At 53.0% G+C, this 13,453-nt stretch overlaps 1 protein-coding gene across 1 annotated transcript in view; it reads right to left on the reverse strand.

Annotated features, from left to right (window-relative positions):
• Positions 1–536: 536 nt before the first annotated feature.
• smad3a (SMAD family member 3a) overlaps positions 537–13,453 on the reverse strand; it is a 47,639-nt gene continuing 34,722 nt past the window's right edge. The window contains exons 6-8 of the mRNA XM_065012372.1: positions 13,146–13,283; positions 12,810–12,954; positions 537–1,417 (exon numbers count right to left, since the gene is read on the reverse strand). Of these exons, the coding sequence (XP_064868444.1) occupies positions 1,294–1,417; positions 12,810–12,954; positions 13,146–13,283 (407 nt within the window). The 3' untranslated portion in view covers positions 537–1,293. The remainder of the gene's footprint in view (positions 1,418–12,809; positions 12,955–13,145; positions 13,284–13,453) is intronic.

The raw sequence follows: 13,453 nt of genomic DNA on the forward strand, positions 1-13,453 counted from the left end.
GGGAGAGTATGTCTCAGACGAGGGTTGGGGAGAGTATGTCTCAGACGAGGGTTGGGGAGAGTATGTCTCAGACGAGGGTTGGGGAGAGTATGTCTCAGACGAGGGTTGGGGAGAGTATGTCTCAGACGAGGGTTGGGGAGAGTATGTCTCAGACGAGGGTTGGGGAGAGTAGGGGAGAGTATGTCTCAGACGAGGGTTGGGGAGAGTATGTCTCAGACGAGGGTTGGGGAGAGTATGTGACAGACGAGGGTTGGGGAGAGTATGTATGTCTCAGACGAGGGTTGGGGAGAGTATGTCTCAGACGAGGGTTGGGGAGAGTATGTCGAGGGTTGGGGAGAGAGTCAGGGTTGGGGAGAGTATGTGGCAGACGAGTGTTGGGGGGGTTGTGACAGGAGGGTTGGGGAGAGTATGTCTCAGACGAGTATGTTGGCAGACGAGTGTTGGGGAGAGTATGTGACAGACGAGGGTTGGGGAGAGTATGTGACAGACGAGGGTTGGGGAGATATCTCAGACGAGGGTTGGGGAGAGTATGTGACAGACGAGGGTTGGGGAGAGTATGTCTCAGACGAGGGTTGGGGAGAGTATGTCTCAGACGAGGGTTGGGGAGAGTATGTCTCAGACGAGGGTTGGGGAGAGTATGTCTCAGACGAGGGTTGGGGAGAGTATGTCTCAGACGAGGGTTGGGGAGAGTATGTCTCAGACGAGGGTTGGGGAGAGTATGTCTCAGACGAGGGTTGGGGAGAGTATGTCTCAGACGAGGGTTGGGGAGAGTATGTCTCAGACGAGGGTTGGGGAGAGTATGTCTCAGACGAGGGTTGGGGAGAGTATGTGACAGACGAGGGTTGGGGAGAGTATGTGACAGACGAGGGTTGGGGAGAGTATGTGACAGACGAGGGTTGGGGAGAGTATGTGACAGACGAGGGTTGGGGAGAGTATGTGACAGACGAGGGTTGGGGAGAGTATGTGACAGACGAGGGTTGGGGAGAGTATGTGACAGACGAGGGTTGGGGAGAGTATGTGACAGACGAGGGTTGGGGAGAGTATGTGACAGACGAGGGTTGGGGAGAGTATGTCTCAGACGAGGGTTGGGGAGAGTATGTGACAGACGAGGGTTGGGGAGAGTATGTCTCAGACGAGGGTTGGGCTTTCTCAGCCTACAGGCTCTTCTTCCAAAGACACCAAGCCTTCTCTCAATGCCTGCCGAACCCTTTCTGATCCTTTAGTTGATGTGTCTATGGTCTCTAGTCTGTTTAATTCACTGGTGCTGTGACAGAGACGGTGGGGAGAGTATTCCTACGACACGCTGGAGCAGCGGATGCTGGGGGAACCCATTTGCATGAGCACCTTGTCCAGCCACTGCAGGGGGCCGTTGAGGTGCAGCTCGATCCAACAAGGGGTGCTGGTCACGGTCTGTCGCCTGGGTAGAGAGACCAAAGAGGAGGAGGAGACATAAGAGACAGGATAGTTCACTGCAGGACACAATCAACTAGGATCTGGATTATACCTGTATGACAGTGACAAAGACTCATCCATTTTCTTGTAGGTTTTCAACACAGTGTGTGAGTTTGTGAATAAGACGTGCATAAGAACAGCCCTTAGCTTTGGTATATTGGCCATATACCACACGCCCTTGTGCCTTATTGCTTAAATATATCATACAACTCAAAGCAGATCCTTCTCAGTGGGAGGAGGAACCGCCCCCATTTTTCGCCGAAATGACATACCCAAATCTAACTGTGTGTAACTCAGGCCCTAAAGCAAGGATATGCATGTTATTGGTACCATTTGAAAGGAAACACTTTGAAGTTTGTGGAAATTTGAAAGGAATGTAGGAGAACATAACACAATAGATATGGTAAAAGACAACTGTTATTTTGTATTTGTTTTGTACCATCATCTTTGAAAAAGAGAAAGGCCATAATGTATTATTCCAGCCCAGCTACAATTTATATTTTGGCCACTAGATGGCAGCAGTGTATGTGCAAAGTTTTAGACTGATACAATGAACTATTGCATGTCTGTTCCAAACTTTGTGTCAAGACTGCCCAAATGTGCCTAAATTGTTTATTAATAACTTTTCATGTTCAAAAAGTGTGTACTCTCCTTAAACAATAGCAATGGTATTCATTCACTTTAATAGCTATTGCAAATTGAACAGTGCAGTTAGATTAACAAGAATTTAAGCTTTCTGCCAATATCATATGTCTGTCCAGGGAAATGTTCTTGTTACTTACAACCTCATGCTATTCGCATTAGCCTACGTTAGCTCAACCTCATGCTATTCGCATTAGCCTACGTTAGCTCAACCTCATGCTATTCGCATTAGCCTACGTTAGCTCAACCTCATGCTATTCGCATTAGCCTACGTTAGCTCAACCTCATGCTATTCGCATTAGCCTACGTTAGCTCAACCTCATGCTATTCGCATTAGCCTACGTTAGCTCAACCTCATGCTATTCGCATTAGCCTACGTTAGCTCAACCTCATGCTATTCGCATTAGCCTATCTTAGCTCAACAGTCCCATGGAAGGGTCAAAGATCCCGAAGAAATAGACTGGTCGAGATGTTTGTGCGGTTTTGCCAACCCCTGAGATCTGGAACCAGGCTAGCGTAGACTGGGCAGTAAAACTACAGTGATCTGGAACCAGGCTAGCGTAGACTGGGCAGTAATACTACAGTGATCTGGAACCAGGCTAGTGTAGACTGGGCAGTAATACTACAGTGATCTGGAACCAGGCTAGTATAGACTGGGCAGTAATACTACAGTGATCTGGAACCAGGCTAGTGTAGACTGGGCAGTAACACTACAGTGATCTGGAACCAGGCTAGTGTAGACTGGACAGTAATACTACAGTGATCTGGAACCAGGCTAGTGTAGACTGGGCAGTAATACTACAGTGATCTGGAACCAGGCTAGTGTAGACTGGGCAGTAACACTACAGTGATCTGGAACCAGGCTAGTGTAGACTGGGCAGTAATAGCAGTGATCTGGAACCAGGCTAGTAGACTGGGCAGTAACACTACAGTGATCTGGAACCAGGCTAGTGTAGACTGGGCAGTAATGACTGGAACCACAGTGATCTGGAACCAGGCTAGTGTAGACTGGGCAGTAATACTACAGTGATCTGGAACCAGGCTAGTGTAGACTGGGCAGTAATACTACAGTGATCTGGAACCAGGCTAGTGAACAGTAACACTACAGTGATCTGGAACCAGGCTAGTGTAGACTGGGCAGTAACACTACAGTGATCTGGAACCAGGCTAGTGTAGACTGGGCAGTAACACTACAGTGATCTGGAACCAGGCTAGTGTAGACTGGGCAGTAACACTACAGTGATCTGGAACCAGGCTAGTGTAGACTGGGCAGTAACACTACAGTGATCTGGAACCAGGCTAGTGTAGACTGGGCAGTAACACTACAGTGATCTGGAACCAGGCTAGTGTAGACTGGGCAGTAACACTACAGTGATCTGGAACCAGGCTAGTGTAGACTGGGCAGTAATACTACAGTGATCTGGAACCAGGCTAGTGTAGACTGGGCAGTAATACTACAGTGATCTGGAACCAGGCTAGTGTAGACTGGGCAGTAATACTACAGTGATCTGGAACCAGGCTAGTGTAGACTGGGCAGTAACACTACAGTGATCTGGAACCAGGCTAGTGTAGACTGGGCAGTAACACTACAGTGATCTGGAACCAGGCTAGTGTAGACTGGGCAGTAACACTACAGTGATCTGGAACCAGGCTAGTGTAGACTGGGCAGTAACACTACAGTGATCTGGAATCAGGCTAGTGTAGACTGGGCAGTAACACTACAGTGATCTGGAACCAGGCTAGTGTAGACTGGGCAGTCATACTACAGTGATCTGGAACCAGGCTAGTATAGACTGGGCAGTCATACTACAGTGATCTGGAACCAGGCTAGTGTAGACTGGGCAGTGACACTACAGTGATCTGGAACCAGGCTAGTGTAGACTGGACAGTAATACTACAGTGATCTGGAACCAGGCTAGTGTAGACTGGGCAGTAATACTACAGTGATCTGGAACCAGGCTAGTGTAGACTGGGCAGTAATACTGCAGTGATCTGGAACCAGGCTAGTGTAGACTGGGCAGTAACACTACAGTGATCTGGAACCAGGCTAGTGTAGACTGGGCAGTAACACTACAGTGATCTGGAACCAGGCTAGTGTAGACTGGACAGTAACACTACAGTGATCTGGAACCAGGCTAGTGTAGACTGGGCAGTAATACTACAGTGATCTGGAACCAGGCTAGTGTAGACTGGGCAGTAACACTACAGTGATCTGGAACCAGGCTAGTGTAGACTGGACAGTAACACTACAGTGATCTGGAACCAGGCTAGTATAGACTGGGCAGTAACACTACAGTGATCTGGAACCAGGCTAGTATAGACTGGGCAGTAATACTACAGTGATCTGGAACCAGGCTAGTGTAGACTGGGCAGTAATACTACAGTGATCTGGAACCAGGCTAGCGTAGACTGGGCAGTAATACTACAGTGATCTGGAACCAGGCTAGCGTAGACTGGGCAGTAACACTACAGTGATCTGGAACCAGGCTAGTATAGACTGGGCAGTAATACTACAGTGATCTGGAACCAGGCTAGTGTAGACTGGGCAGTAATACTACAGTGATCTGGAACCAGGCTAGTGTAGACTGGGCAGTAATACTACAGTGATCTGGAACCAGGCTAGTGTAGACTGGACAGTAATACTACAGTGATCTGGAACCAGGCTAGTGTAGACTGGGCAGTAACACTACAGTGATCTGGAACCAGGCTAGTGTAGACTGGGCAGTAACACTACAGTGATCTGGAACCAGGCTAGTGTAGACTGGGCAGTAACACTACAGTGATCTGGAACCAGGCTAGTGATAAAAGTCAACAGTGAACCATTGCGTTTCTGTCTGAAGGGACAAGGAGAGCACACAACGTCCCACCCTGGGACAGAAGCACAGCGCCCCACTCCCTCTCTCAGTGTCTCCCGCCTGCCTCCAGCCTGCTTCCGTGCCTCCAGCCTGCTTCCGTGCCTGCATCCGGCCTCCCTCCCTCCATCCATCCATCCGTGCCTGCATCCGGCCTGCCTCCCTGCCTCCTTCCGTGCCTGCATCCCTGCCTCCATCCGTGCCTGCATCCGGCCTGCCTCCCTGCCTGCATCCAGCCTCCCTCCCTCCCCTCCGCGTCTCCAGCCTCCCTCCCTCTCTCCGCGTCTCCAGCCTCCCTCCCTCTCTCCGCGTCTCCAGCCTCCCTCCCTCTCTCCGCGTCTCCAGCCTCCCTCCCTCTCTCCGCGTCTCCAGCCTCCTCCCTCCGCGTCTCCAAGCCTCCCTCCCTCCGCGTCTCCAAGCCTCCCTCCCTCCGCGTCTCCAAGCCTCCCTCCCTCCGCGTCTCCCGCCCTCCCTCCGTGTCTCCCGCCCTCCCTCAGTGTCTCCTCCTCTCCTGCCCTCCCTCCGTGTCTTCTGCCTCCCTGTCTTCTGCCTCCCTGTCTTCTGCCTCCCTGTCTTCTGCCTCCCTGTCTTCTGCCTCCCTGTCTTCTGCCTCCTGTCTTCTGCCTCCCTCCCTCCTGCCTCCCTCCTGCCTCCCTGCCTCCCTGTCTTCTGCCTCCCTGTCTTCTGCCTCCCTGTCTTCTGCCTCCCTCCCTCCCTCCCTCCGTGTCTTCTGCCTCCCTCCCTCCCTCCCTTTCTGTCTTCTGCCTTCTGCCTCCCTCCCTCCCTCCCTCCGTGTCTTCTGCCTCCCTCCCTCCCTCCCTCCCTCCCTCCCTCCGTGTCTTCTGCCTCCCTCCCTCCCTCCCTCCCTCCCTTTGTGTCTTCTGCCTCCCTTCGTGTCTCCCGCCCTCCCTCCGTGTCTCCTCCTCTCCTGCCCTCCCTCTGTGTCTCCTCCTCTCCTGCCCTCCCTCTGTGTCTCCTGCCTCCCTGCCTCCCTCCGTGTCTTCTGCCTCCCTCCCTGTCTTCTGCCTCCCTCCCTGTCTTCTGCCTCCCTCCCTGTCTTCTGCCTCCCTCCCTGTCTTCTGCCTCCCTCCCTGTCTTCTGCCTCCCTCCCTGTCTTCTGCCTCCCTCCCTGTCTTCTGCCTCCCTCCCTGTCTTCTGCCTCCCTCCCTGTCTTCTGCCTCCCTCCCTGTCTTCTGCCTCCCTCCCTGTCTTCTGCCTCCCTGCCTCCCTCCGTGTCTTTCTGCCTCCCTCCGTCCCTCCGTGTCTTTCTGCCTCCCTCCGTCCCTCCGTGTCTTTCTGCCTCCCTCCGTCCCTCCGTGTCTTTCTGCCTCCCTCCTCCCTCCGTGTCTTTCTGCCCCTCCGTGTCTTTCTGCCTCCCTCCGTCCCTCCGTGTCTTTCTGCCTCCCTCCGTCCCTCCGTGTCTTTCTGCCTCCCTCCGTCCCTCCGTGTCTTTCTGCCTCCCCCCGTCCCTCCGTGTCTTTCTGCCTCCCTCCCTCCTGCCTCCCTGTCTTCTGCCTCCCTCCCTCCGTGTCTTCTGCCTCCCTCCGTCCCTCTGTGTCTCCTGCCTCCCTCCGTCCCTCTGTGTCTCCTGCCTCCCTCAGTCCCTCTGTGTCTCCTGCCTCCCTCCGTCCCTCTGTGTCTTCTGCCTCCCTCCCTCCGTGTCTCCTGCCTCCCCCGCTCTACCCTCCCCCTCTTCCCTGCATTCCATCCCCCTTACACAACTCCCTCCCTGTCTCAGCCCTGTGTGCGCTGGGCTGAGCTGTTTTTTTTCTTATTGTGGAAACACATGTAAAATTTATCAATGGCTGCTGATGGAAAACGTCTGTACAAATGTACCTACTGCATGCGCATGATTAGTTCATTACAACTAAATATTGGAGTGAGGAATTGCACAGGGGAAAAAGAAGCATAGCAGGGCAGTGACTAAAAATGAAACCATCGGTAGATTAAAGCAAGAGAAAATGCTTCATTATTTTGTGTCTATTCTCCCCCTCACGTTCCCTTGGCGTCCTGGCACTTGGGAGAAACAGTTGAAATAAAAGTAGCCACTTCAGACCGGTTTGGGCTATTGATCTCAATACCTCTCCTCCCGGTTCCCCCCATGTCTCCTTGACATTAAACCCCCTCACTGTGTGTCTGCCAGGCCAGAGAACTACTAGCAGCCATACTCCTGCTTCCCTCACTGTGTGTCTGCCAGGCCAGAGAACTACTAGCAGCCATACTCCTGCTTCCCTCACTGTGTGTCTGCCAGGCCAGAGAACTACTAGCAGCCATACTCCTGCTTCCCTCACTGTGTGTCTGCCAGGCCAGAGAACTACTAGCAGCCATACTCCTGCTTCCCTCACTGTGTGTCTGCCAGAGAACTACTAGCAGCCATACTCCTGCTTCCCTCACTGTGTGTCTGCCAGAGAACTACTAGCAGCCATACTCCTGCTTCCCTCACTGTGTGTCTGCCAGGCCAGAGAACTACTAGCAGCCGTACTCCTGCTTCCCTCACTGTGTCTGCCAGGCCAGAGAACTACTAGCAGCCATACTCCAGCTTCCCCCACTGTGTGTCTGCCAGGCCAGAGAACTACTAGCAGCCATACTCCTGCTTCCCTCACTGTGTGTCTGCCAGGCCAGAGAACTACTAGCAGCCATACTCCTGCTTCCCTCACTGTGTGTCTGCCAGGTCAGAGAACTACTAGCAGCCATACTCCTGCTTCCCTCACTGTGTGTCTGCCAGAGAACTACTAGCAGCCATACTCCTGCTTCCCTCACTGTGTGTCTGCCAGGCCAGAGAACTACTAGCAGCCATACTCCTGCTTCCCTCACTGTGTGTCTGCCAGGCCAGAGAACTACTAGCAGCCATACTCCTGCTTCCCTCACTGTGTGTCTGCCAGAGAACTACTAGCAGCCATACTCCTGCTTCCCTCACTGTGTGTCAGGCCAGAGAACTACTAGCAGTCATACTCCTGCTTCCCTCACTGTGTCTCTGCCAGGCCAGAGAACTACAAGCAGCCATACTCCTGCTTCCCTCACTGTGTGTCTGCCAGGCCAGAGAACTACTAGCAGCCATACTCCTGCTTCCCTCACTGTGTCTGCCAGAGAACTACTAGCAGCCATACTCCTGCTTCCCTCACTGTGTGTCTGCCAGTCCAGAGAACTACTAGCAGTCATACTCCTGCTTCCCTCACTGTGTGTCTGCCCGGGCCAGAGAACTACTAGCAGTCATACTCCTGCTTCCCTCACTGCGTCTCTGCCAGGCCAGAGAACTACAAGCAGCCATACTCCTGCTTCCCTCACTGTGTGTCTGCCAGGCCAGAGAACTACTAGCAGCCATACTCCTGCTTCCCTCACTGTGTCTGCCAGAGAACTACTAGCAGCCATACTCCTGCTTCCCTCACTGTGTGTCTGCCAGTCCAGAGAACTACTAGCAGTCATACTCCTGCTTCCCTCACTGTGTGTCTGCCCGGGCCAGAGAACTACTAGCAGCCATACTCCTGCTTCCCTCACTGTGTGTCTGCCAGAGAACTACTAGCAGCCATACTCCTGCTTCCCTCACTGTGTGTCAGGCCAGAGAACTACTAGCAGTCATACTCCTGCTTCCCTCACTGTGTCTCTGCCAGGCCAGAGAACTACAAGCAGCCATACTCCTGCTTCCCTCACTGTGTGTCTGCCAGGCCAGAGAACTACTAGCAGCCATACTCCTGCTTCCTTCACTGTGTGTCTGCCAGGCCAGAGAACTACTAGCAGCCATACTCCTGCTTCCCTCACTGTGTGTCTGCCAGGCCAGAGAACTACTAGCAGCCATACTCCTGCTTCCCTCACTGTGTGTCTGCCAGGCCAGAGAACTACTAGCAGCCATACTCCTGCTTTCCTCACTGCAGCCATACTCCTGCTTCCCTCACTGTGTGTCTGCCAGGCCAGAGAACTACTAGCAGCCATACTCCTGCTTCCCTCACTGTGTCTGCCAGAGAACTACTAGCAGCCATACTCCTGCTTCCCTCACTGTGTGTCTGCCAGTCCAGAGAACTACTAGCAGTCATACTCCTGCTTCCCTCACTGTGTGTCTGCCCGGGCCAGAGAACTACTAGCAGCCATACTCCTGCTTCCCTCACTGTGTGTCTGCCAGGCCAGAGAACTACTAGCAGCCATACTCCTGCTTCCCTCACTGTGTGTCTGCCAGGCCAGAGAACTACTAGCAGACTCCTGCTTCCCTCACAGAGAACTACTAGCAGCCATACTCCTGCTTCCCTCACTGTGTGTCTGCCAGAGAACTACTAGCAGCCATACTCCTGCTTCCCTCACTGTGTGTCTGCCAGGCCAGAGAACTACTAGCAGAACTCCTGCTTCCCTCACTGTGTCTGCCAGGCCAGAACTACTAGCAGCCATACTCCTGCTTCCCTCACTGTGTGTCTGCCAGGCCAGAGAACTACTAGCAGCCATACTCCTGCTTCCCTCACTGTGTGTCTGCCAGGCCAGAGAACTACTAGCAGCCATACTCCTGCTTCCCTCACTGTGTGTCTGCCAGGTCAGAGAACTACTAGCAGCCATACTCCTGCTTCCCTCACTGTGTGTCTGCCAGAGAACTACTAGCAGCCATACTCCTGCTTCCCTCACTGTGTGTCTGCCAGGCCAGAGAACTACTAGCAGCCATACTCCTGCTTCCCTCACTGTGTGTCTGCCAGGCCAGAGAACTACTAGCAGCCATACTCCTGCTTCCCTCACTGTGTGTCTGCCAGAGAACTACTAGCAGCCATACTCCTGCTTCAGGCCCTCTAGCAGTCTGTGTGCTTCCCTCACTGTGTCTCTGCCAGAGAACTACAAGCAGCCATACTCCTGCTTCCCTCACTGTGTGTCTGCCAGGCCAGAGAACTACTAGCAGCCATACTCCTGCTTCCCTCACTGTGTCTGCCAGAGAACTACTAGCAGCCATACTCCTGCTTCCCTCACTGTGTGTCTGCCAGTCCAGAGAACTACTAGCAGTCATACTCCTGCTTCCCTCACTGTGTGTCTGCCCGGGCCAGAGAACTACTAGCAGTCATACTCCTGCTTCCCTCACTGCGTCTCTGCCAGGCCAGAGAACTACAAGCAGCCATACTCCTGCTTCCCTCACTGTGTGTCTGCCAGGCCAGAGAACTACTAGCAGCCATACTCCTGCTTCCCTCACTGTGTCTGCCAGAGAACTACTAGCAGCCATACTCCTGCTTCCCTCACTGTGTGTCTGCCAGTCCAGAGAACTACTAGCAGTCATACTCCTGCTTCCCTCACTGTGTGTCTGCCCGGGCCAGAGAACTACTAGCAGCCATACTCCTGCTTCCCTCACTGTGTGTCTGCCAGAGAACTACTAGCAGTCTCACTGTGTGTCAGGCCAGAGAACTACTAGCAGTCATACTCCTGCTTCCCTCACTGTGTCTCTGCCAGGCCAGAGAACTACAAGCAGCCATACTCCTGCTTCCCTCACTGTGTGTCTGCCAGGCCAGAGAACTACTAGCAGCCATACTCCTGCTTCCTTCACTGTGTGTCTGCCAGGCCAGAGAACTACTAGCAGCCATACTCCTGCTTCCCTCACTGTGTGTCTGCCAGGCCAGAGAACTACTAGCAGCCATACTCCTGCTTCCCTCACTGTGTGTCTGCCAGGCCAGAGAACTACTAGCAGCCATACTCCTGCTTCCCTCACTGTGTGTCAGGCCAGAGAACTACAAGCAGCCATACTCCTGCTTCCCTCACTGTGTGTCTGCCAGGCCAGAGAACTACTAGCAGCCATACTCCTGCTTCCCTCACTGTGTCTGCCAGAGAACTACTAGCAGCCATACTCCTGCTTCCCTCACTGTGTGTCTGCCAGTCCAGAGAACTACTAGCAGTCATACTCCTGCTTCCCTCACTGTGTGTCTGCCCGGGCCAGAGAACTACTAGCAGCCATACTCCTGCTTCCCTCACTGTGTGTCTGCCAGGCCAGAGAACTACTAGCAGCCATACTCCTGCTTCCTCACTGTGTGTCTGCCAGGCCAGAGAACTACTGTGTGTCTGCCAGGCCAGAGAACTACTAGCAGCCATACTCCTGCTTCCCTCACTGTGTGTCTGCCAGTCCAGAGAACTACTAGCAGCCATACTCCTGCTTCCCTCACTGTGTGCTCAGGCCAGAGAACTACAAGCAGCCATACTCCTGTGTGTCTGCCAGGCCAGAGAACTACTAGCAGCCATACTCCTGCTTCCCTCACTGTGTCTGCCAGAGAACTACTAGCAGCCATACTCCTGCTTCCCTCACTGTGTCTGCCAGGCCAGAGAACTACTAGCAGCCATACTCCTGCTTCCCTCACTGTGTGTCTGCCAGGCCAGAGAACTACTAGCAGCCATACTCCTGCTTCCCTCACTGTGTGTCTGCCAGGCCAGAGAACTACTAGCAGCCATACTCCTGCTTCCCTCACTGTGTGTCTGCCAGAGAACTACTAGCAGCCATACTCCTGCTTCCCTCACTGTGTGTCTGCCAGAGAACTACTAGCAGCCATACTCCTGCTTCCCTCACTGTGTATCTGCCAGAGAACTACTAGCAGCCATACTCCTGCTTCCCTCACTGTGTGTCTGCCAGGCCAGAGAACTACTAGCAGCCATACTCCTGCTTCCCTCACTGTGTGTCTGCCAGTCCAGAGAACTACTAGCAGCCATACTCCTGCTTCCCTCACTGTGTGTCAGGCCAGAGAACTACAAGCAGCCATACTCCTGCTTCCCTCACTGTGTGTCTGCCAGGCCAGAGAACTACTAGCAGCCATACTCCTGCTTCCCTCACTGTGTCTGCCAGAGAACTACTAGCAGCCATACTCCTGCTTCCCTCACTGTGTCTGCCAGGCCAGAGAACTACTAGCAGCCATACTCCTGCTTCCCTCACTGTGTCTGCCAGAGAACTACTAGCAGCCATACTCCTGCTTCCCTCACTGTGTCTGCCAGGCCAGAGAACTACTAGCAGCCATACTCCTGCTTCCCTCACTGTGTGTCTGCCAGGCCAGAGAACTACTAGCAGCCATACTCCTGCTTCCCTCACTGTGTGTCTGCCAGAGAACTACTAGCAGCCATACTCCTGCTTCCCTCACTGTGTATCTGCCAGAGAACTACTAGCAGCCATACTCCTGCTTCCCTCACTGTGTGTCTGCCAGGCCAGAGAACTACTAGCAGCCATACTCCTGCTTCCCTCACTGTGTGTCTGCCAGGCCAGAGAACTACTAGCAGCCATACTCCTGCTTCCCTCACTGCGTGTCTGCCAGGCCAGAGAACTACTAGCAGTCATAATCCAGCACAGTCCACAGTGATGAATGATACATCAAGACAGCAGCTCTGTCTGTCAGAGCACTTCATCATTATAGAGGATGAGAAGAAGAGAGGAGGAGGAGGAGAAGAAGAGGAGAAGAGAGAGGTGGGTAGCTGTGATTACAATAGATGAATGCTTATTGTTCTAGGAATACAGAGGGGGAAGCAAGGACTTAAAAAAAGGCCTCTAGGGTGTAAGAACCGACTCCTGCATGAGCCACCGTATACAAGAACCTATCAGGGTGTTCTATTTAATATCCCAGACTGTCTCTGCTACCATCAGACTCCTGAATGAACCACTGTATACAAGAACCTATCAGGGTGTTCTATTTAATATCCCAGACTGTCCCTGCACCCCTCGGCCAACCCACAGTTATTTAACCTTGAACCCCTCAGCCATCCCACATAGTTATTTAACCTTGAACCCCTCAGCCATCCCACATAGTTCCTGTACCGTCTCATCTGAATCACCTAGTGAGCTAATCAGGTAGGAGCATGGTATCAACGACCGACAGGGGTTGACTCTGGTTTAATACATGAACCCTTAATGAGAGTGTGTCGCTGTGGACTGTGTGTTACCTGTACTCTGCTCCCCAGCCCTTGACGAAGCTCATGCGGATGGTGCACATCCTGGTGAGCTGGTAGACCGCCTCGAAGCCCTGGTTCACCGACTGGGCCAGCAGGGCAGCAAACTCCTGGTTGTTAAAGATCTTCAGGTTGCAGCCTACGGAACCGTCACACAACCGTCCGACAAACCGTTACCGTCAAGATACAATCAATGAGGTGTGTGTGTGCGTGTGTGTTGTACGTGTGTTGGTGAGTAACCACAGTACGACAGTCATTGTGGAAATTAACCTACTGTGTGTCAACCTTTCGCTCTTTGCCACACACACACACACCCTTCTCAGCTCTCACCTGGGGGGATCTTGCAGACCGTGGCGGGGTGCCAGCCGTAACGCTGGTTACAGTTGGGACTCTGGACGAAGATGGCACTGTCACTGAGGCACTCTGCAAACACCTCTCCTCCAATATAGTACAAACGTACCCCTCTGCCTGCAGACAAACAGAGAACCATCCATCTAGAACCAGAACCACCCCTGATGTGAACACACAGACCATTCAATTCTGAACACTGATGACAACGAACATGTGATGTATACCTAAATACAGTGCATTCGCAAGGTATTCAGACCCCTTGACTTTTCCCACTTTGTTACGTTAGC

The sequence above is a fragment of the Oncorhynchus nerka genome, linkage group LG27, assembly GCF_034236695.1.
Source record: "Oncorhynchus nerka isolate Pitt River linkage group LG27, Oner_Uvic_2.0, whole genome shotgun sequence".
Lineage (NCBI taxonomy): Eukaryota > Metazoa > Chordata > Actinopteri > Salmoniformes > Salmonidae > Oncorhynchus > Oncorhynchus nerka.